We start from the raw sequence: 23,744 nt of genomic DNA on the forward strand, positions 1-23,744 counted from the left end.
CCGGGGCAAGCAATTTACTTCTCTTTGTTTCAGTTTGAGGAATTCCCGGAGAAATAAGGGAAACACTGCTGATCCTCATTGTAGATAGAGCAGGGATGAGTACGAAGCTCTTACAGCTGTTGGGCGATGATCAAGCATTCAAGAGCACAGAATGGACCCCATCAAGGTAACTCGAACGACCATGAAATCAGTGTTTCTGCTACAATCTTTTAAAACGTGCTTCATGCCCTGCTTCCGAGCCACACACGGAAAAGCAGTGGGACAGACCCGACGCTCAGCGAGAAGATGCCCAAACCCCAGATCAGAAGTGACTGCAGGGCACAGAGGCACCTGCGCTCAGGTCAAAGCGCTCTGGGCGGGTGAGCCGGGAGACCTCGCACGCGGCCGGCCAGCATCATCTCCTACTGCAGGGGAAGGCCGACGGCCTCCACCGCACGAAGGAATCTGTCAACAACATTTTCTCGGGGAGGAAGCAGAGAAAACAGATCTGGACATCAGCACTCGGTACGGTCTGAGCGGATCTTCCCGACAAACGCGCAGTCCCCCCCGGAGCACAGCACTGGGTGTCAGAATCTCCCGCTACCCGACAGCAAAGGAGACCGAGGGCCGGTGGGAGCGGAGACACCAGCCGGGAGGCACCGCGCAGGAGTCTGGAGAGCCGGGCGGGAGGAACCGAGCAGAGGAGCGGCGTGGAGGCGAGGCACGAGGTGGGACCGGGAGCGAGAGGCGGGCCCGCCCCCGCGCGGACCCGGAAGCGCCGCGCAGCCAGCGTCCGCCTCCCGAGGGGTCCGGTCCGCATCTTTACCGTGAAGGAAGCGCAGTCAGCCCCCCGCCCCCGTGGGGGCGAATAGAAACGGGGGCTTCAGGGGGTTCTGAGGGCGAGCGAGGCCCTCACAGCGCGGGACGGTCAGAGTGGGCCGCACTCCCGCCTCTTCCGCCGCGGCGTTCCGGGAGCCCCGGAGGGGTGCGCCCACCGCTTCCCCTCACCCCTCGCCCGGCCGCCGTCACCCCGCGGAGGTCCTGCGCTCCCAACGGCAGCCGCACGCGACCCCAAGGGGCGGATCGACACCCTACTTCTACCAGTGCGCTCCCGCCTTTCTCCTGAGGCGACGAGCGCCTCGCACCGCGCACCCGCCCATTCACCTGACCGAGGCCACGAGCTCCAGCCTCCGCCACCTCTGAGCCCCTAAACGCCTGCGGGGGCGCGCGCGCTCAAACGAAGGGGGCGGGGCTCCGCCTGTGGTGCCCGGAAAAGGCGGGAAAGGTCCCCATTGGCTGAGAGTCTGCAAGCCGCCGGCCCCACCCGCCGGCTTCCTCCCGCCTCTAACAGCCCCCCTCCCCGTCCCCCGGCTTCCCTTCAGGCACCTTTCGCCAAAAGGGATGATGGCCCCGCGGCGGTTCTCGGTATGACTCTGATTCACTGCCATCTTTCTCCAGGCCCCCTCCTGCCGCCCCTCAGATGGGAAGGGGCGGGGCCTGCGCCAGGCCTGGGGGCGGGGCTTTGAAGGGGAGGGCGGAGATTATGGCGCAAGGACAAGGGTGGGGGGGGGGTGAATGGGCGAAGAGGCTGGTCACGTGAGGGGCGGTGGTCCGAGAACCCGGAGGTCTCTAGGTTGGGAGCGGGCGGGGAAGGGAGCGGACGGGGGAACGGACGGGGGGAACTGACCCCGCCTCCCTCAACGGAGGGTTGAGAGGCAGGTGAGTGGCCTCCTGGATCCGCCTCTTGGTCCCGGCGTCGTAGCCCGGGCCTGGCTGCTCTGCTGCCCGCGGGAATGGACTCACAAGTAGGATTTTCCTGCATCTTTCCTGGCCCGGTCAGGAGGCTAACGCCCTGTGGAGGAAGGATCCAGAAGGATTTCTCGCTTCTCCTAGGGCGAGCATAACTTTTCCCCACCAGAAAAAGCCTGGAATCTGAGCCGGTTTCTTATGAGGCCGCCTCCAGGAAAGGGTGCGTGAGCTGGGTCCGGGGGTGTCTGTGCGGGCCCCAAGATTCAGAGAGCCCGTGTCAACCATCCTACCTGCGCGGTCTCCTTGGACCGGTGACTGGGAGGATCTGGTGGGATATGTTATATTGGGATCGCTTTGGAGACTAAACTGTTGTCCATATTCTTATTTCCTTTAGAATTCGCAAAACAGCACCAAAGGGCTTCAAGCAAAGGAATGGTAACAGCTTCAGGATTACCGTATTTCTCCAAGTTTAAGATGCTGCCAGTTATAAGATGCATCATTTTTAAATATACCACTGAGAAAAAACAGTTGCCAAAGAAAGATGTGTCAACGGTTATAAGCCTTTTTTTTTTTTTTCTTTTTGTAAGTAATCTCTACACCCAACATAGGGCTTGAATTCATGACCTGGGGATCAAGAGTCACATGCTCTAGGGACTCAGCCAGCCAGGTGTCCCAAGCTGATTTTTTTTTTTTTTAAACACAAGACTATTGGAACAATGCAATACAATAGGAATGGTGTGAAGCTGTAGAACAAGCATCGAGATAGAGCACTCCTCTTGCAATGGTAACTAAGCGTGCAACTTTGGGCAAGAGAACTATGCTTTCTGGACTTCAGTGTCCATATCTGTATCAAAGAATTGAACTAAAAGAACTGTTTTCTCTTAGTTGTGATTTTTAAGTTGGCAGAACTACTCTATCACTCAAATCTTCCCACATCTGTCCATCTTGGTGTGGCATTGCCACTCTGCCCCTGGTCTGCATCATTCTACTTGAATGACTCCCCACTACTCTTCCAGACCTTGCATTCACCCTACAAAATATTAAGGCCCCAAACACAATTGTTTATGGCCGTCACATTCAAATTCAGAAAGACAGAGACAAAGTTGTGTTATTTGTTAGCTACAGAAGAGATTAGGAACCTCAAAGGGAGGAAGTTTAAGTTTGAAAACACAAGAGACCAGCTAGTGCTTTAGATGTAAATTCTTAACTCTTTAAGCATTCACTGTACAGTAGGCAGGTCTTCAGGCACGAAGGGCCCACTCCTTTCATAGAATTGGGTTTTATGCCTTCTGGAGAAAGGAGGGAAAAGCTAGGAAATTCGTTAAATGAAAATAAACCTTGTTTACATTGAAGGAGACAGTCTATACAGAACAGTGTCCCTGAAGGTCTAGCATTATAGCTCCATCACTCCTTCTAAACACAAAACTCCGTGGAATAATGACTGAAGTCCAACCTCAAGCCAACTGAAGACAAACTGATATCACGAAATGTTTCCCACCTATGATTCCTGTGGCTGCTTCTTACCAAGACGGTCCCTGTCTCACCCTCCACCCTGTAATGGCTGATTCGGCCAAGGAGTGAGGAGCACAAATGAAACACAGGCCAGACAGTTCTTGTTCAAACAGCAATGTTTAGTTGTACAACACATAAAGTCTAGCAACATTTATACAACCAGTTGGAGTGTCTGTTGGCTTGTTTTCAATTGGGAAATTTAACCATAATGTCACCCAAAGGTTGGCTGGGACTGGTAACATTTAAGAAACGGGTCGTTCTTGCATCCCCTAGGCTTGGGCCTCTTGCTCCATCAGGACTTAGTTGTAGATGAATGGCCCACAAGTCACCAGCCTTTGAGAAAGTAGTGTCCAGGTAGAGATGGCGGAGGTGGGCGGGGAGGGGGATCCCATAAAGACATAGTATGTGGGGCAGTGGCAGCCAACATTCGCAAACATTCATGCATCTGATGGGGGGCTTTGCCCTCCACTGGGTATTTTCCACTAGCCTACAGTGACCAACTGAGGCCAGGCTAATTCATTACTCACATTAGCAGGGTGAAGGTCAGGGTAGCAGGTAGCAGGAGTAGTCAGGGTAGGTGGGAAGAGATCCCTCTTATTGCTAAGTGGACAGAAGGGTGCTTTTTGTTTTTTCTTCCTAGAGTTCACATCCCACGGGTTTCTGGAGGTTTATGTCTGTGTTTGGTTCTTTTTTAAAGTTTGAGGGTAAGGAAGTCAATTCCAGAGATGTCTCTCCAGGAAAACCACTCTAAGTGGCTGCCTTACAGGGTGGGGTGAGTGTGAAGCTGAACTCTGGGCCAGCTACAAGTGGTGGTTTTTATTTTAAAATGACCCTAGGCATGGCTCCCCCCACATCCATAGTGACCCATCATTAGAAATAAGCTGTAAGCAATGAAGGAGACACCCTTGTCCCACACTGGGGCTCACACGGCTGACATCCACAAATCTGACAAGCAGAAAAGTTGCTTTCTTGACCCTTGAAGGAAGCCAAGAGTAGCTCATGCAGATGAATGGACAGGGAGCAATGCCATTTCCCTTCGGAGATGGTGACAAGTAGCTGGTATGGGTGTCCAAGGGCAGAAGGAGCTCTTGATGAGTTCTTTCCCCCTACAGATGGGCTGGGACCGGCTGATACAGACGATGGAGGAGGGCTGGGCTGGCGAGAACTCCATTCCACTGGGAGCAGGGAGGGGTTTGGATACAGGGAGAAAGCAACTGTCCTAAAGAGACAGCTGGCCCCTCCGAGCTGCTGAGAGCTGACGGGGGGCTGTGGTGGTGGTGGGCTGGGCAAGCACAGCTCTAAAAAAGGGCATAGCCCGGCAGCAATAAGAGCTGGGAGGAATGGAGGGAGAAGCAGTGCTTGAAATGGCCTTCATTCAGCAGTGGGGCAGGGGGTGGCTGGCACAGGTGGAAGGACAGTGCCCAGGAGGCCTTCTCCCTGCAGGAGGGGGTTGAGAACGGTTGAGGGTGTGGAGACTAGCAGCTGGCAGCAGACACATAACACAGCTTCTCCGAAGAGGCTGACATCAAGGTGTAGGGGTGCCAAGCATCATTCTCTACTCAGCCTCTCCAATGCCCGCCCCCCCCCCACTAGACCTCCCCTGCCAGCCTTAGGTGGCCAGTCCCGCGTCTGCATACATGACTGCCCACCATATACCCCAGGGGTCCCTCTCCTGTTGAAATGTAGCAACCTCTGTGCTTTAACCCTGCTGCTGTCCTATCCTGCTAGGTGCTTACCCTGCAGTGACTTTGTGGGTGCGGGACTATGTGTATTGCACTGGTAAAGAGCCTCCAAGAAAGACCGAGACCATAGGTTTTGAGTCTGGTTTTAGGGTTCACCCACCTCTTTCTCCTGGCCCACTGTATCTTGATCTGAAGTCTATGTGTTTTCCTAGCACCTGAGTGATAAGAGACTAGAAATGCTGGGATTTGTCGTGGACCAGTAAAACACCGAGCGCTGGGCCCGGAGGTGGAACAGGAGGTTGTATGAGGTCATTGTAAACGGCAGCTAGTTGGTGTTTTCCCTTACCTAAGGCTAAACTGTTTCCCCAGCCCCAAGTTTCAGCCACCTTACAAACTAGAGGAGGAAGAGGAACTCGTTTGTAAAACCAATGGGGGAAATCTAGGCCTTAATGCAGAGCTGAAGGGAATGGCAAGAAAAGGCTGACTGTATGATTGTGAGTTTCGTTAGGAATGTCTGCAGGAGGCAGGAGGGGGAAAGCGAGGAAAAGCAGAGACAGACAGACAGACAGACATGCACAGTGAGAGAGAACAGAAGCCCAGAGAGGGTCAAGCATGAATGAGAAGCCAGCAGTAGAGAAGCCAACTTTTGGGGGAGGAAGAACCCTGATGGAGAAAAGTGAGGTGTTTGTCTCACATTTGCCTCTGAAGCCAAACCACAGAGAAAGGCAAAGATTGTGTACTGCTCTTGAGACATCTTTAGACCTAATTCTCCTAGAACTCAGTGCCCAAAGGTTGTCTCACTGGACCAGCGCATGTGCTTCTCGAACCAGATACTGGGAACTGGGTAACTCGTGTTTCCTCCTCTGCCTGGGCCCACACGGGTCCGCCATGCGCTGTGGAAACTTTCCCTCTCATCTCTGTGGGTCTGATTTCTCTCGTAATCCCGGTGGGCACTGTCACGTGGTTGGCTGTGATTTTATTTTAAGGTGGCCTGAAGGCCTTTTGGGGCATATATCCTACATACAGGAATGTAGCTAGACGGGTTAGACCCAAAGCGAGTGGAAGAAGTCACAGAGAGGGGCAGGATGAAGGAGGGCGGGAAGGGGGAGAAGCTGGGAGCAGAGGGGAGTGAGGAGAAGCGCGTGTGGAAGGCAGCAGACTGCAACCAGGACAGACGGTGACAGGTGGTGGGTTTCCGACAGTGGAGACAATGGAGACGACACACACTGAAGGGTGGAGCTCTCTTCCCCACTTCGCTTTTGTGCAGGAGCCCAGCTCCCACCTACTCTGCTCTCCTTCGACCTTCCCACTCCTAGGAAGGCCCAGCCTTACCCTAGACGCCCACCTCCCACCCCCTCCCCCACCAGGTCCAGCTCCAAAGCTGTCCTTCGAGAGTCTCTGCCATCCCCATTGTGGGCGGTTCAGAGATAAGAAAGAGTTACCCGCGGGCTCACTTGTTCCCCATCATTTTTAAGTGAAACCTCCCCCAAAACCTCTTGAGTGAGGCGCACAGCTTGGTTCTGGGACACAAGGAAAGGAGACAGATAATGGACAGCCATGGAGGAACCAAACTTACAAGGGACCTTCCAGGGAAGGCAGTGAAAATACCTCACCCCTGCGCAGGTACACACACACACATACATTCTCTCTCTCTCTCTCTCTCTCTCTCTCTCACACACACACACACACACACACACACACACATACACTGTAGACAAACTCCACAAACACCAGACAGGCCTGCGGGACAGAGTAGAAAGCAAGAAGGTGGTCGGTGGTGGTACTGGGATGTGTGTGTGGAAAAGCAAGGATGTGTGACGATACAGAGAAAGGGCCGTCAGGGGTTACTGTCGTGGCTTTCCTCTGTGTCCACGCTCACCGGAGGGAGGCCTCCATTGTCATTGAGCCGCTTGGCCCTGTAGGTCTCGTAGTGGATGTTGTGTGTCACTTCCTTGAGGTCCTGGAGGTGGGTCCTGAAGGACACGGGGTGAGGAGAGAGAGGGGTGCGGTTATGGGCGGGAGGAGGAAGAGACGGACCCACACCTGAGGCCCGTGCTTCACGCCCATGGCCTAGGCCCAATGACTGGGACCCAGGCCAGAGAGAAAATAAAAATACTTCTTTGGCCCCTTCTGCTTCATGATGGGACGAGGAACGGGGCGCAGAGTGCTCTGTCAGAGGAAGTAGACCTGAAGGGATGGCCTCCTGACCAACAAGTAAAGCCACCCTCTGAGGGAACGGGCGCATCTCACCTGATGACAAAGTCTCGGAGCAAGGCAAACTCACAGTGGTTGAGGTTTTCCACTGTGAACAAAACAGAACAACAGGTGGTCATTCCACTAATGCAGCAACACCCAGCAGGCTCACTTCTGTTGTTCAGGTCACACAGGGCTTCTAAAAACTGGCCCAAGGCCTCAGACACAATTCCTATCCTCGAGGAGCTTATGATCTGACTGGAAGAGAGTAACACACGCCAAACGTAACAGCCGAGCCATCTTAGAAAAGGTCACACGCTATATGGTGACTCTAACTCAATACAGATTTGAGTACCTACTCTCTGCAAGCCATCTGCCACGCGTTGTGGGAGAAGGGGACTAGGACATGAAGGCTCTAGTACCACGGTCTAATGGACAGGACAGACATCCTCATAAATGATTCTAGTTCAAGGTAGATGAGAAAATGCCATTAAAAAAAAAAACATCTCAGGGCGCCTGGGTGGCTCAGTGGGTTAAGCCGCTGCCTTCAGCTCAGGTCATGATCTCAGGGTCCTGGGATCGAGTCCCACGTCGGGCTCTCTGCTCAGCAGGGAGCCTGCTTCCCTCTCTCTCTCTCTGCCTGCCTCTCCGACTACTTGTGATTTCTCTCTGTCAAATAAATAAATAAAATCTTTAAAAAAAAAAAAAAAAAAAACATCTCAACACAGGGTCATCGGCAAATGAGAAACAATGTGATCCAATGGGACGAACTTGGTTTAGGAATTAAAATCAACTCATGGGACGCCTGGGTGGCTCAGTTGGTTGGACGACTGCCTTCGGCTCAGGTCATGATCCTGGAGTCTCGGGATCAAGTCCCGCATCGGACTCCCAGCTCCATGGGGAGTCTGCTTCTCTCTCTGACCTTCTCCTCGTTCATGCTCTCTCTCACTGTCTCTCTCTCAAGTAAATAAATAAAATCTTAAAAAAAAAAAAAAATCAACTCAGCTGTGGCCTTGACCTCCAGCTCTAAAATCCCAGTTTCAACCGCTAACAAGTCGTGTGATCTTCAGCAAGACCCTTCCCCTGTCTGAGGCTCGAGACCCTCGGGGGCTAACGTTCTGAGGACAGGCACGCCTCCCCTGCTCCCCACAGAGGGTGGGCATGCTTGAACAAGATCACTGAAGCAATTCTTTGAAACCTTCCAGAATCGTTATTGACCTTCTCAAGGTCACATCCATTCACAACAAAACGAAAACGACCACCTCCGAAACACCCTTCAGCGGTTAGTCAAATCACGTCCACTTTCATGTGAAACCTTTCTGCAGTTTTCCAGTGCTTTTTAGTCTCTCCATGTCCTCCACTCCTTTGACGCATGGGTCAGGGCCTCCCAGCCAGGTGTTAAACCAGCCTTGACCGCCGCCTGCCTCTGACATTCATCTTCCCAGTTAGACTGTAAGCTCCTTACAGCAGGGTCTAGCTGGCATTCGTGTCGTATCCGACGTGCCAGGACAGTGCCCTGAACTCTAGAGGCTGAGTAAGTAAGCATAACGTACCCGCAACGGCCAGTTCTTCAAGAAGAGGCACTGAATTACCTTCAATGATCCCCCAGGGAGTTTTTCTGCCGAGGACACGCTTGCCATTCACTTGGTACTCCTTGTCGCTTCCCACGACAGCGAACGGCATGCTTTCCTGCTGACAAAGCACACACATGCATGTCAGCCTCCTGCCGTCCCGACCGCCACGGCCAGGATGCCCAAGGGTCCTGGGCCTCTGGCCTTGAACTACACACTTCCACTGCTCATTCCGTGATCCCCCTGATGGGCAAAGGCAAGGCGCGTGTCTCTTAAAAGGGACTCTGAAGTTCTGGGTCCAGCCCTGGCCGCATCCCTCCCTGTCTGGCGGGTTAACCTCGGTAGGTCGGCTTTCCTTCAACCAGAGAAAGCTTTGTGTTTTTTAGGGAGTTTTAACGCATTTGGTTTGGTTTGGAACAGCTAGGACAGAACGACAGCTCTTTAGGGATATGCACCCACGGGATAGCCAAGTTACATGTTTTACGCTACCTCCCATCAAACCTGCAGGCAGAGGTCCGTGTCCGCCGCCCTCCACTTTAGGAGCTCCGTAGGCTCCTCTGTTCCCCCCCCCAGTGGGTTGTATATATTCCCAAATCCATTTGCCTGATGTGCATTCCACTTGCTCTTGGAAAAACTATGATTTAAGCCAAGGATGTGTGACCGTGGAGAACGGTTTCTCTGAAAATCAGGCTGAGTGTTTCAGAAAGACTTGAGAAAGTCTTAAAAACATCTAAGATTTGCATACAACGGGGCGCCTGGGTGGCTCAGTGGGTTAAGCCTCTGCCTTCGGCTTGGGTCATGATCCTGGGGTCCTGGGATTGAGCCCCGCATCGGGCTCTCCGTTCGGCAGGGAGCCTGCTTCCTCCTCTCTCTCTGCCTGCCTCTCTACCTACTTGTGATCTATGTCAAATAAATAAATAAATAAATATCTTAAAAAAAAAAAAAATTTGCATATACCATTTTTTTAAAGCGATTTCTTTTCTTCAGTGGATTTTCTCAATTAACTGACCCACTACCTCTCTCAGCTACACGAGATAAGGGGCTTCTGGTGGATTATCCGCCGCCCCTGCCCCCCCCACCCCCCACCAGAAGAGGAGACTCCAGACCAAAGCAAGTGGCTTGTCTCAGGTCATAGTGGCACGTAGAAAAGCCTGGACTGGAACTCAGCATTCTGATGTAAAATCCCAGAACTGTCAAAGTTTGGAATTGAGAGAGGGATTGCAGAAATCCCAAGAAGCCTTAAGATCCGCAGGACAGGGGCACCTGGGTGGCTCAGTGGGTTAAAGCCTCTGTCTTCGGCTCGGGTCATGATCTCAGGATCCTGGGATCGAGCCCCACATCGGGCTCTCTGCTCAGCAGGGAGCCTGCTTCCTCCTTTCTCTCTCTCTGCCTGCCTCTCTGCCTACTTGTGAAGTAAATTTAAAAAAAAAAAAGATCTCCAGGAGACGCCCCAGGGATAGCTGAGAAGACAGTGCTCTGTGCGCACATCCCTGAGCCAGAGCAGCTCTGTTTGCATGTTTTATATTTCAACAAGAGTTCTGTCTAATGTTTAATTTTTTAAAAGAGTTCCTCTAGGGGGGAAAAATGCCTATAAGCCACTCCCCTAGCCTGAACTCTGCATCTTATAGAGGGGAAACTGAGGCAGGGCTCTGACTAGAGCACGGACACCTTGGACCCCAGCTTGATGTTCTTTCTGCCCACGCTCTTCCATCAACCACACCCTGTTTTTCCAGGCCCTGTGGGAGGAGAAGAGGCTTTTGGGGTAGCCCGGGGATGGATGCAAACCTTGGCTCTCTGGGTTCAGGGTTCACAGTCCTGGCCAGGGCCCTTTCCCTCATCCTCTCCCATATCGCTTCTTATCTGGGTCAGGCAAGGTGGGGCAGAGGGTTCAAAAGGGGAAAAGCAGGTGGCAAGACAGAAGGGGGACACAATCCACATCCCACTGGTACCAAGGGGGACATTTGTGTGCCGAACAGAGCCCTGGGCACCCACCCGGATTTTGTCATTCTCTGTCTTGTCCTCCAAATCCTCATCAAATTCCTTCTGGGGGTAAAACTCAATGCCATTCACTTCAAGCTCCTTTCGGACCTAGAGGCAAGGAAGAGAAGCAAGGTAGCCAAGTGTCGGGATAACTGGCGGGGCGGGGGGGGGGGGGTGATGCGTGTGTGCACGTGTGTGTGTGCGCGCGCGCGTGTGCGCATGAGCACTGAAGTCAGAGGGATGAGTGCAGCCTTTGCTAATCCAGTCATCTCTGAACTCCAAGGCCCTGAGCAGCAGGAAGATCTTAAATGGCAGCCCCAGTCATCCAGCTGCTACAGCCCAGGCTGAGACAAGGAAGAATCTGGGGGGTACGGCTTGCTCATCTCAGGGTCCAGAAGCTTAGGGTTTAGACAAGCAGCACTGCCGAGTAGGGATTCCCCAAGGGCAGTGCTCATGCTGCCGTATGTCACATTGCTGTTTGCAGGGAAGAGAGTTGAGGCTCAACCCTAAGCCTGTCTGGTCTGTCCTTTCTCTAAGCTTGGCTTAAGTCTCACCTCCTCCAGGAAGCTGTCTAGCAACTCCCCAGTGCTCTACCTGATTACAAGTTTCTCAAAGGCAGCAAATGTCTTTTTGAAGACCCCACTTCTGTCCCTGTGCATCCAGCATGGGGACGAGCTTATAGAAGACACTAATAAAGACTAGCAGACAGGTGATTAATTATTCTAGCCCCTCAAGCACGCTAACTAACATCAAGGAGTGCTTTCCAGTTGCATGGTGATTTATGTGTTAACGGTCTTCTCCAGAAAGTTTGGAGGGTGGGAAGGAGGCAGCTTGAGGCTATTAATATGTCTTTGACATTGGTCCTTGACACAGCCAGCCCAGCCTCTTGAATGGTTCAGTGGGAGCTGAGTGGGAAGGGGGGCTATAATGACCAAGGATAGGACACGGCTTGGAGCAGAGGAAGGGAAGGAAGGGTGGGGACAGGAAAAGGAGGAGGGGCCTTCTCACCCTTTGCTTGAATTCAGACTTCTCCTCCAGGGTCATGGTGTCAGCCTTAGCAATGACTGGAATGATGTTCACAACTTTGCTGAGGTGCTTCATGAACTCCAGATCGAGGGGTCGCAAGCTGGGGCCCAGAGAAGGCGGGGTGTCAGAGCCACCTTGCCCTCCCCTGCTCCACCATGGCCACCACGCAAGGGCCACCCTTGGGACGGGAGGGACTGGGCAGGGAACCTGGCTGAGGCCAAGGGGCTGCTCCTCCTCCTCCATGACACGCTCTCAGAGTCTCACTGCCTGCGGAACAGGCTGCAACCGTCTGCCCCCACAGGGCAGAGACCACAGGGTCTCCCCTTCACTTCAAATCCCGCCCCCCCCCCCCGCAGCCCTGCTCGAACAGCTCCTTCAGGACAGCATTCCTGCCGTGGGGATCTTTTTCTCTTGGGAATAGCCGTGGACTGTCGTCTCTGCCTTTATGTCCCTTTAAGCCCTTGTGTTACTGATATATCTTATTATCCATATAGGACAGCACTTTTTTTTAAGTAATCTCCATGCCCAACACAGGGCTTGAACTCACAACTCCCCGATTGAGAGTCGCCTGCCCCACGGACTGAGCCAGCCAGGCACCCAGGACAGCCCCTCTGATGGGCCTTCTCCCAGCTCACGCTTAGTCCTGCAGGGCCCAGCTGGGGGCTTTGGCCCTCACCCTGGGCTCTGGGGCCTCCCCGGTCCAGCTCTAGTTCCCAGTCTGGTGACTTACTAAGTCAGGCTATCTGCAGGCTTACTCTACCATGAGTCCACATTCTAGGGAGCAATAAAGCTAATCTTTTTATTGAGTTCCTAGACCCCACCATTAAACACCTGCTGAGTACCCAGGTTCTTCCAAAATTGGGACACCGCCTGGCTCACGTCGTTCGCTCAAGAACTGAACCCTGGCCCAGCAGTTAGGCGTAGTAGTAAGTTATGGAAGCTCACCTGCTTGCCCACCGGGATCTCTCCATCCCACACTGGCGCTCACCGGCACTCGGCCCATCTGCCACTCACAACTGGGCTTCCCTGCACACCTGCTCATCACCAGCCTTCATCTCTAGACATGCTGGGAGGCCCACTCACCAAGTGCCTACAGCTGGACCCCATGCCCCCCCAAAACGCCCACCTGATCTAGTCGCCCTGCCCCTCCCCATTTCATTCTTCTTGCTGCCCACTCCTCCCCCCACCCCAGCCTTGTGCAAAGCAGATCTCCTGTATAGACAAGGAGCCCTCTGGGCTCACATGCAGACCACCCCCTCCACTGGCACAGTTGTGCTAGAACACCAGTGGGCAACAAGGGGGCTGGGCTCGGTCAGCTTTACTCTCCTGGTAGGAAAATCACACTCTCTGGGGGAAAGTCCAGGCGATCACAGGGCCCTGATGGCAGCAGGGCCCATCTGGGGGTGTTGATTCTCCATGACAGAGTGTGCACAGCTGACACGAACCAGAGTGAGCCACAGCCATGGGGGGAGGGACTGGTACGTACGAGTGTCCCGTGGGGGAGATGAAGTAGAGGCAGCAGTGGACGCGAGTGTCGGGGATCCGTTTCTTCCTGGCGATGTTGACCTCCTCCTTCAGGAACTTCTCGTACTGTTCATTGATGTACTTCTCAATGGGCTCCCAGCTGGGGGTGGAGGGGTGGATGGGAAGAAAGCAGATGGATGTCCCAGAAAGAAAGGCCTGTTGGCCACTCTCCCTCAGGGCCCCATGGATAGCTTTCCTTGTTAAGCAAAGCCAGAACTCCCACGGGGACCTGGTCCTCTGACTGGGCCAGAAGAACTTGCAGAACCCCATCTCACCCCAGAGGGTAGCACACGCTCTCCCCACCTCCATTCCTTATTAGCTAGAGATCTCTGCGGAAGTCTCCGCCCCTCTTTGAGTACCAATGCGTGCCTGGAGGGATTAAGGACTATTTAACACAGCAACGGCACATAGAAAGTATTCAACACAGCCACAACACATTATCGTGACCATTGTCAATGCTATCACTACCTTTCTCCTTTAAGGAGCCTCCCTATAGGACATATAGGGACATATATATCCCTATAACCAGGGGAAAGGACAACCAGTCGCTTTTCTAAGATTGTTCCAAGTTGTGTTGTTTGGCGATCCTGCCTTGTGTGCGGCAGACCCCAGCATCCTCACAGAGGAACCATGGTCGGTCTCTGTCCCTATCTGGGAGCAAATCTCCGCCTGCAACTTTCCATCTACGTCCTTGGTGGGATGCTGATGGCTGCTTTGCTCTGTGAATTCCCGGAGGTGTTCTCCTCCTGGAAATTCCCATGTGTCCTCTAGTCATGCAGGGTTATGACACTGCCTACAGGCCAAGCTCTGCCACAGACTTCAGGTCAGCCTAGATGTTTGCCACAGGTCCCCTTGGGTCTGCCCTGCCCTGCCGTCACCTCCAGGCAATCCCACAGCCAAAATTCCCTCTGCTTTGGCCCTTTCCTGGGGCTCTTCACGAAGCTCCCGTCTCCCATCCTTTAGTTCGCCTTCCCACTTAGCCCCTCAGCATGGAGGGCGCAGATGGTTCTCAATATGAAGGAATCTGCACCGTGGTCAGCGTCTTCAGGGCAGAAATCTCACAGGCAGGCAGACATATACCAGTTTTCATTGTTGATCTGGTCTCCGAAGCCCGGAGTGTCAATGACGGTCAGCTTCATTTTGACCCCGCCTTCCTCTATCACTAGAGGGTGAACAGAAAAGGCACCAGGGATGTCAATCGTCGGGCTGATGCTGGCTATGCTGCTGGCTACCATCCAGGGAGACCCAGGCTCCTTCCTTCTTCAGGACCAATTACGGGAAAAGTCAATCTCAGGGTCTTTCCACTTTGGCAGCTCTGTTCATGCTGTTCCCTGCACCTAGCATGCCTTCCCTGCTTCTTGCTGCTTGAATCCCACCCATGCTCTACCATTCAGCTCAAGCTCCATTTCTAATCCCCCCCGCCATCTTTTCTAGACCAAGGAGTTGGTTCTACAGATCTTAGGCCTCCATTCTCTTCTGTCTTGAGATTGCTTTCCATTTGTCTCATTTCCCAGTAGGCCCATCTCTCCCTCCCTAGCAGAGAGCCTTCCGAACAGGGGCCACCGGGGTCCCCGCCTGGTCCTCACCGTGCCCAATAGCTTTGATCTCCACGGTCTTGGGAATCTTCTCCTCCCGGTTCCAGCTGGAGGCCTTGCGGCTCACCTGGGATTTGAAGAGTGTGTTGACCAGCGTTGACTTGCCCAGTCCACTCTGACCTGCCACGAGACGGGAGGAGGATGACACGGTGGGGAAGACCCGTGTCTACCTCCTGAGCCTGCCGTCTCTCCTACGAGCTTACAGAATTCTACAGCCTGGATCCAGGCCCTGCCCCCTCTTCACCGCCCAGGGGGGAAGCAGAGGACTGGGTGGGAGAGCAGCCAGATGGGATTGCTTCCCTGGTACCAGAGAGGGACTTGGGGAAACATCAGTTGGATTTCCACGTTCTCTCCTTCCTGGAGCCCCAGGACCGTGGGGAGGGAAACAACTTCTGCCTTTGTCTAGTGCAGCGATTTCTTGTTTTGTGCCTGCTGGACTTCAGCTTTTAGACTTTACGAATACTAAACGGAATGACAGAACTACTTTGTCCTCCTAGGCTGCCTCAGTGAATCTGAGACTTTCACATCTGTTAGCCAAATCTACCTTTGAATCCCACAGCCCTGGGAATCCCCTAGCAGAACTCTCTTATCCCCAGCTCAAGTGGTCCCAGAGAGATTGACATAAAATGTGTGCAAGGTCACATAACTAAGAAAGGCAAGACCAGAGCCTTGAACCCAAGGAACCTCCTGGTTCTGTGTCCACTCTTCGTTCTAGTGCTGCTGTTAGTACCTTATGCCAGAAAAATGCCCAAGAGGGCACTGAGAGAGGAAGGGGCAGCTGACCAGCCAGGGCCGGTCCCTCTCCTCCACTTCCCTCGTGAGCGCTCCCTTTGGACCCGTCTTTTTCGTTTTTGTATTTTTTTTTTTAAAATATGTTCCACTCCGAACTTGGGAGTTTGAACTTAGGACCCAAAGATCAAGAGTCACATGCTCTACTGACTGAGCCACCTGGGCACCCCATTTTGACCTGTTTTACACAAGTCTGCAGAATCCAGAGAAGATTTCCTTCCAAGGAGGAGTTCTGCAACTAAAAGGCGCTTGAAAACCACTGGTCCAAGCCAGGCTTCTCAAACTTGTACGTGCATGAGGATCAGATGCTACACTTGATCTTCGCCAAAAGGCCGAGAAGCGATGCACGAGGATCACACAAGCCCTACATCTGCTCAGTGGCACCAGCGTCACCTGTACCTTTGCAGGAAATGCAGGATCCCAGGCTCCGCCCAGGCCCTTTCATTCAGAATCTGCCCTTTGACAGGACTCTCCCAGATGAATGACATACACAGTAAAGTCAGAAGTGCTGGTCTAGAACATGCCTGTGGTATACTGGGAGGCTGATGAGACCCAAAAGCTCCAGACCCAACACTGCTGTTTCCCTGAACACCTGGGACTAGCCGTGTTCACTCTTCTAGTTTCCTTACTGACAAGTGATGGCAAGGGAGGGAACTGGATGAGACCAGGGATAGCAGATAAGGGGCATGTCTCATTCCAACTGATCAATCAATAGTAGCCACCCAGGCCAATATGTTAAAAAGGCTACTTGTGGGCTCAGTCCTGAATGTGAGCTGGGACTGACCAGCAATGTCTCTCCCTGTGGCGCTGCTGGGGAGAGAAGAAGCCTGCACAGCTTCTCCTTGCTGTTCCCGGTCTGGATAATTTCTGAGGTTATTTGCTCAGTAAGTACTCGAGTGCTAAGTGCTGTGCTGGAATTGGAGGCAGGCAAACAAGACAACATCTTTACCCTCAAGAAGCCGTTTAGGGGGCGCCTGCGTGGCTCAGTGGGTTAAAGCCTCTGCCTTCAGCTCAGGTCGTGATCTTGGGGTCCTGGGATTGAGCCCCGCATCAGGCTCTCTGCTCAGCAGGGAGCCTGATTCCCACTCTCTCTCTGCCTGCCTGTCTGCCTACTTGTGATCTCTGTCTGTCAAATAAATACATAAAAATCTTAAAAAATAAAAAAAGTCATTTAGTGTGAGGAAGACCAAATCACAAGCGGATAATTATGATATGTCGCCATAATCACCATGAAAGAGGGAACCACAAGGTATTACGGCAGCAAACTGAAGGGAATATAATCCAGTCTCTCTGGAATAATAAAGGAGGGCTTCTTGGAAGAAGCAACAACTAAGTCGAAACCTGCAGAGAAACTTTGAAAGACCCCTGAGAAGAAGCTGGAGTGGGGTTCTAGACAGAGGGAACAGTCAAAGGTTCAGAGGCTGGAAAGAACACTCCGAGTCCAGAACTTACCAATGAAGAGTAGAATGCTACATGGTTAGTGGTAAGAAGTGAATGGAGAGAGAGCACCAGGCCAGGCTAGGAGTTTAAGCCCTTAAATCTACTGAAGGGGTTTAAGCAGGATGGGGGACCTGATGAGTTCTGCAGGTTGGGAAAATTATTCAGTCACTGGTGAACAATGGTTTGAAACAGAAAGAAGGCAGAGGAGCAGGAGGATCAATGCCAGAGTGTGGCCCGGGGCCATGGTCCCTGAACCATTTGCTACTTGTTCTTGAGGTAAGAAATTTGCACCAGAAAATATACTGACCATAATACTGAACAAACTATTTAGTTCACCTGATTTTTTTTTTTCTTAACAGCAAGACTTTCTAGATGATTTAAACTCCAACCACCTCCTTCTCTTTGGGCAGCACTGAGTCAGGGAGCTGTGGCAATCTAGGTGGGAGGCCTAGCTTAGCTCGGAGGGGTCACAGCGGAGAAAGAAAGACATGGGCAGACTTCAGAGAGATTTACAAGGGAAAACTGGCAGGTCCTGATGGCTGATGGAATGAAATAAGGGAGAAAGAAAGATGTCCAGGTCCCTGTTTCAGCAATTGAGTGAATATCTCACTAATATCAGGCAAAGGTCCCTTCCTGCTCTTAAATGCTGTGACCTGGTGACACCACTTAGTGACCAATCAATGTCCTGCAAATGCTCTTTAAGGTTTCAAGCACTACAGAAGATCAGAAAGAAGACCACCCTCCATCTGATACCCGTGGAAAAGACACTGATGATTTCCCTGTGCCACACACCTAAAAACTGGCTGAGTAGGGCTAAGAGGCTGCCTGTGTCCACCCTACTGGTATTGGGGCCAGGCGGACCATCTATCCACAGTTCCCACCCCTGGATTAGCCAGTCTTCTGGGGAGAAGAGAGTCAGGCTTTTGTGATCAACATAGTGAAATCTCTCCTCCTGGAAAGAGCTTATCCTAGGAAAGCCAGGGCCAAGGTCCAGCCTAAGGATGGAGTCAGGCTCCTCGGTGCTGCCCACCCGCATGGGCTCCAGTGACCCCACGGCCTTGCATACCGACCACCATGATGTTGAAGTCGAAACCAGTCTTCATGGTTTTCTTGCGCATCTGCTCAATGATGGTGTCAATGCCAATGTAGCCGAGCAGGTTGGAGTTGATGCTGACAGGTTTCATGGGCACTGCCGGCTTAGGCCTGGGCTCAGGCACCAGCTCTGACATGGCTGCGTCCGTCCTGGTCTCTGGGAGCCCTGCAAAGCCAAAGGGGGAGAGGTGGGCTGGGGGTAAACAGAAGTCACGTGGATGCCATAGTATTAGTCTCTTGATACAGATTCATACAGAGTTGGGACTGGAAGGGACCTCAGGTGCCATCCAGCATGGGTCCCTCATGTCACAGATGGAGAGACTGAGGCCTGGAGGGCGGGGGAGAAGGACTTCCCCAAGACATAGAGCAAATCAAATGCCAGATCAGGATCAGTGCCCAGCCTCTCCAGCTGCTGGGCCACTTTCTGGTGTGTACTCGCTGCCCCAAAGTGCATCTATGCATCTAATCCAGGGACTTTACCTTGGCCCTGTAGACATTTGGGTCTGGATAATGACTGGGGGAGGGGGCGGTTCCATGCACTGTAGGATGTGCAGTGGCCCCCCTGACCTCTATTAGATGCCAGTTGTGACAACCAAAAGTATTTGTACACAGTGCCAAGTGTCCCCTGGGCACAGCATAACCCTAGTGGAGAACCACCGATCTAAGATATGTCTGGGGTTATTCTGACCTGAGTTCTGCCTCCTCAAATAAAGGGCTAAGACCTTTTAGGATACTGGACCTAACTTCTATTGACTGTCACTGACCTCAGTTGCTTTGTCTTATGGAAGCAAACAGGGCTCCCCCCTCACACCGCAGGAGCATCACTCTTGCCCCCAGCCTCAGTGTCCCCTCTGTTCCATAAGCACCACTGCAAAGTCGGGGTGCCTATGCCTTGAGAAGCCCGACACTATCCTAGTCATAGTTTTAAATCTGTGGGAAGAATTTAGTCTCTCCTTTTGACCAGCGGGGAGGGGATGAGACACAGCCAGCCTGCGGCAGCCACTTGCCTAAGATGACACAGTGTGTTCTTGGGATGATGGGTGGCAAAAGAAAGGGGAGGCTAAGGACAGAGCCATTTCCTAGAAGGGAAAGGCCAACATCCCTCTGGGTCTGGCAGGTCACAGGCAAGTTCGCGCACAAGGGAAATCTGTGCATTTCCTCATGGGGCCAATGTCCCCCAGGGCAGGCTTCAGTATAGAACACCTCCATTTTCCGATCCATAAAATGGGTATATGTGGTGACATGGACCGAGCCTGGCCTTGCTACTTGCCAGATGTGTGGAGTTGGGCAAATCACCACTCCCCGCCCCACCCCCGAGCCTGGGTCCTCATCTATAAGCTAGGATCATGATTAAGGCTGCAATGAGCATCACATGAGCTACGATGCCCAGAAGCAGCGGCATACACCCCCACACTTCAAGATCCTCTTGCCCCCTGTGCCCCTTTCAAGTTCACCAGCTTGTCCAGAGGGCAAATGAGGTGGGGCGTGGGCAAGCGATGCTAATTACACAACATAGTTATCGGACTCTGCGCTCTCTCCAGGACCCCTTCCAGCGCTGCCATTCTGGAATCCTGGGGTTCCTGCAGAGTCTCAGGCTCCCAGGGAGAGCTGATGGAGCAGCAGATGGGCAAGAGGGGGAGGGGACAGGAGGGCCTCCCTCCCCCACCCCCAGACTCAGCCAGGAGTCTGTTCTTGTACCCCCACCACCTGGTCCGGCCACCAGTCCTGGCAAGACTCTCTCTCTCCCAATGGGAAGCTGTTCTTTCCTTGTCACTCCCAGGCACAGCCAAATCTGACAAAGCCTCGGGACCTCCCCAGGGCCTGGCGTGGCTCCCTCCTGCTTCCCAGGAAGCTGTTGCCAGCCAGACGGCTCCAGGCGGCCGCAAGATTGGCTCAGCCCTGGGGCAGCTGACTCTCACAGCCTGGCCTGCTCCTCCACTCTCTGCACGTGGCTCCCGGGCCTCACTCAGCACACCTGCACCGGGGGGCCGCGCCCCGTTTTCCCTGCCCAGCTGCCGCCACGGCTGGCCCAGGCCACTTCCCCCCATGCCTCTACAGCCAAGCCCACTAGTTCTCACAAGCCATGGTGTGAGACAGATCCATCGGAGGGCAGGGGGGTGTCCCATACTATTTTACAGACTTGGAAAGTGAGCCTTGTATTTATTTTCGGGAGATTTTGTTAGTATCCTTGAAAAGGGGGTGCCCTCCCTATGGCTGGCTCAGCTCAAGCCCGTCAATGGCAGCATCCTAAAAGAGCCTTCCCAAAAGACGGACACTGGTTGCCAGAAGGGGGCCGCCCCCCAGATTCCCAGGCAACTTCTAGAACCAGCAAGCACCTCCTCGCACCCGTGCACACACCGTGGGGCCTGTCTGCTGGCAAGTCACCCTCTCCCAACCCTGGGCCGATTACATGCCAGCCACATGCTACCCACAACCACCCGTCAGCCACGCGCACGGCAAACACGTGGTGGGTCACTATGCCACAACCTCTGCTGGACGGCCCTTGGCCACTCCAGCCCCTGGCTGACACCTACTCCTTCTTCACCACTGGGCTCAAGGCCTACCTCTAGAAAAGCCTCTGCTTTCCTACCTGAACGCGTGGCCCTCTTCTGTGCTTCCTTGGCCCCCCATACCCTGTACCCATCAGGTTCATTCCTTCACTCCATCCCTTCCATGACATTTTTAAGATTTTTATTTATTGGGGCGCCTGGGTGGCTCAGTGGGTTAAGCCGCTGCCTTCGGCTCAGGTCATGATCTCAGGGTCCTGGGATCGAGTCCCGCATCGGGCTCCCTGCTCGGCGGGGAGCCTGCTTCCTCCTCTCTCTCTCTCTGCCTGCCTCTCTGCCTACTTGTGATCTCTCTCTGTCAAATAAATAAATAAAATCTTTAAAAAAAAAAAGATTTTTATTTATTTATTTGACAGAGAGAGACACAGAGAGAGAGGGAACACAAGCATGGGGAGTGGGAGAGGGAGAAGCAGGCTTCCCACTAAGCAGGGAGCCTGATGTGGGACTTGATCCCAGGACCCTGGAATCATGACCTGAGCCAAAGACAGACGCTTTAACAATGGAGCCACCGGGCACCCCACTTCCAGGACATTCCATGTGCTGCCAAATGGAAACCTACTCCAGCCAATCCTAGACTTCATGTCAAAGATACTTTTGGACCCCAGACAAGGTCCTCGCCCCCAAGGGTCCACTGTGTGGTGAGGGTGCCTGAGAAGCACACCATTCCCAGGGCACAGGATGCTGCTGCTCTGGAGAGGAATTCCGTAGCTCCATCCCTAGCCCAGAAAGCAGCCCTGGTCCTACCATGCCAACCCCAGATGGGCATCTGGCCCAGGCTTAACTCCCAGCTGGATGACCTCTGTGAACCTCAGTTTTCTCCTCAGGAAAATGGGCACATTACCTACGTTGCCAGGTTGTTGTGAAAGTTATACAAAGCATGGATACAAATTACCTGGCATTGAACACAGGCCCATCCTTCTTCAGGGAAGGGGTCGTGACTCATTGATCTCTGTGCCCCATTGAACCTAACATAACACAGGCACTCAGCAATGGACTGAGGGATGGATGGATGGATGGTTGGATGGACGGACGGACAGATGCCTGGCAAGGAGGCAGATGTCAATGGATGGATGGTTGGATGGACGGATGGACAGATGCCTCGCAGGGAGCCAGATGTCACTTTAGAACCATCACTTTTCTTCTCCCTCACAGGCTGCTCCCTTTGCAGACCAGCTGACCCCCCCCCACCACCACCACCAGCCAGCAAATGGCTCCTCGGTAGGCCATGGTCAAGGGAGCAGACTCTGTTAAGAGCAACCCTTTCTCTCCCTGCTACAGGGATTGGACAGGGGTTCCCTAAGGGTGGGATGAGCTAAGGATGAAGGTCACAGTAGGATATAGCTCAAGGGCCACCCTGCCTAGATGGTCCTTTGGGGTCCTCCTAAGCTCCCAGATCTCCCAGGCTTTCTGGAGAGGTGGGGGATCTATCTGGTCACCCCCTGCCAGGTGCCACCTGCCCCATCAATGCTCTAGGGAGATGCACTGTCCACCTGACTCAGCTCTGGCTGAGGCCCCCACAGAAACAGCACGCCCCCTCCCCATGCCAAGCAAGGACCCCAGCGCTTTCTTTTACACGGGCAAATAATGGCTTTGTCTTTGTCTGGCCCAGGGACCCCACCCCTCTGTTGGGAAGGTGGCAGCAGGGGGAGGGGATCTTTCCGGAATAGCACCTGCCTTCTCGGCTCTGGCTCTGCGAGGGGTGGGGTGGGAGGGGTCCCTTCCTCCCTTCCAGGGCTGGAGATCTTGCCCTGCTCCCAGCCCTAGTAGCCTCCAAGACCCCACCCCCACCGGCGAGGCAATTCCAGACCAATTCCAGACCACCGCAGCTCCAGCCCCGCTCTGAATCACCTAAGACATCTCGATCCTTTCCCATTCACAGTTGCAAAGGGCCCTGGGACACCCCCTTCCCCCATCCCAGTTCTCTGGAGGCCAATGAGTTCCCTTGGAGACCACCAGCTGGTGCCTGTCTCAGTGTGCGCCTGTGTGTGGGGGAAGGGGCCTATGTGTCAGCGCACAGGTCTCTTATCTGGCTGTCTGTGGCCCCGATACCTGTGCGTGGTGTGCATGTGTATGCGTGTGCCCTAGCGTGGGGTTTTCTGTGCGCATCTGGGTCCCTGCTCGTACCTCCGTGGGCCTCTAGAACTCCCCGCGATCCCATGTGTGCGTTTCTCCGGGCATGTATCCCCTGGGGTGTGTGCGTGTGTCCGTGCATATGTCACCGCGCGTGGGCTCCTCCGCGCAGCAACCCTCCCTCTGGCAGCACCTCCAGCCGGGGTTTTCGGGGCCGCAGCCTCCTCCCAGCGGGCGCCGGTGGCCCGGCCAGCCGCCCTACCTTTGGACATGAATCCTCCTTTGTCTCCGTTCCTCCGGGGAGATGCTCAGGGCGCGGGGCTGCAAGGCTGAGCGGGGCGCGGGCTCCCCCTGGGCAGAGCGGCCCCTGCAGCCGGGCCTCGCCCCTCCGCGCTCTCCGCCCACCCGCCCGGCCCGCGGCCCGGCCGCGCCGCCCCTGCGCCCCGCGCCGCCGCGCCCGCCGGGGACCTCGCTTCGGCTCGCTTGGCGCCGCTGCCCCTGCCCGCGCGTACCGATGCCGCCGCCGCTGCCGCCGCCGCTGCTGCTGCCACCCTCACCACGTGACCCGCGCGCCTGCCGGCCCCGCCGAGAGCCCCTCCCCCTCCCACGGCGCCCGCGCCCGCACCCGCTCTCCGCCCGCCCGCACGCGGGAGCGGGTACCGGGTCCCGGCTGCAGGCGGCCCGGGAGGCGCGCGGGGGCGCTGTGTCTGCCGCTCCGGATGCCGCGCCGGGGGAGGTGCCCGCATCCCAGTCTCGATCCCTGTCCGCACCCCACGTCCCGCTCCCCGCCTCTTACCCTGCAAGCGGGGGCGGGGCGGGGGCGCGGAAGATCGGTGACAGCGGCGAGTCGCGGTGCGCGCGCGGGTCACGCGCCGGTGGGGATGTTGCGCGGGCTCAGCGCGTTTCTGCCCAGGCGCCGGCGCCTGCGGAGCCCTGAGTCAGGGGCCCAGGTTCCAGGCCTGGCTTCTGGATGAT

General features: G+C 54.4%; 2 protein-coding genes and 1 long non-coding RNA gene across 9 annotated transcripts in view; 1 reads left to right on the forward strand and 2 right to left on the reverse strand.

The window, feature by feature from the left end:
* Positions 1-1,492, reverse strand: part of WBP2NL (WBP2 N-terminal like) — a 35,679-nt gene extending 34,187 nt beyond the window's left edge. For all 3 annotated transcript variants that reach the window (XM_082740028.1, XM_082740029.1, XM_082740030.1), the window contains exon 1: positions 1,366-1,492. In XM_082740028.1, coding sequence (XP_082596154.1) covers positions 1,366-1,427 — 62 coding nt within the window. In that variant the 5' untranslated portion in view covers positions 1,428-1,492. The remainder of the gene's footprint in view (positions 1-1,365) is intronic.
* Positions 1,312-3,826, forward strand: LOC309869265. 2 transcript variants are annotated; one of them, XR_014314079.1, is made up of 3 exons: positions 1,556-1,698; positions 1,820-1,948; positions 2,123-3,826. It is a non-coding gene; the product is annotated as an uncharacterized lncRNA (long non-coding RNA). The 2 variants fall into 2 exon arrangements; XR_014314078.1 differs by lacking the exons at positions 1,556-1,698; positions 1,820-1,948 and adding an exon at positions 1,312-1,404.
* On the reverse strand, positions 3,339-23,361 carry SEPTIN3 (septin 3). 4 transcript variants are annotated; one of them, XM_082740024.1, is made up of 11 exons: positions 23,282-23,361; positions 18,107-18,298; positions 14,803-14,931; positions 14,297-14,378; positions 13,179-13,316; positions 11,675-11,792; positions 10,679-10,774; positions 8,708-8,807; positions 7,173-7,224; positions 6,802-6,895; positions 3,339-4,677 (listed from the first exon to the last, which is right to left on the reverse strand). In XM_082740024.1, exons 2-11 carry the CDS (start codon positions 18,267-18,269, stop codon positions 4,612-4,614), a joined length of 1,038 nt encoding a protein of 345 aa, XP_082596150.1. In that variant the 5' UTR covers positions 18,270-18,298; positions 23,282-23,361; the 3' UTR covers positions 3,339-4,611. The 4 variants fall into 4 exon arrangements, with proteins under 4 accessions (XP_082596150.1, XP_082596149.1, XP_082596148.1 ...); XM_082740023.1 differs by lacking the exon at positions 23,282-23,361 and adding an exon at positions 23,032-23,197; XM_082740022.1 differs by lacking the exon at positions 23,282-23,361 and adding an exon at positions 22,824-22,917 and having other exon boundaries at positions 8,708-8,804.
* Between the last annotated feature and the right edge of the window lie 383 nt (positions 23,362-23,744).

Source organism: Mustela nivalis (genome assembly GCF_964662115.1).
Source record: "Mustela nivalis genome assembly, chromosome: 7".
Lineage (NCBI taxonomy): Eukaryota > Metazoa > Chordata > Mammalia > Carnivora > Mustelidae > Mustela > Mustela nivalis.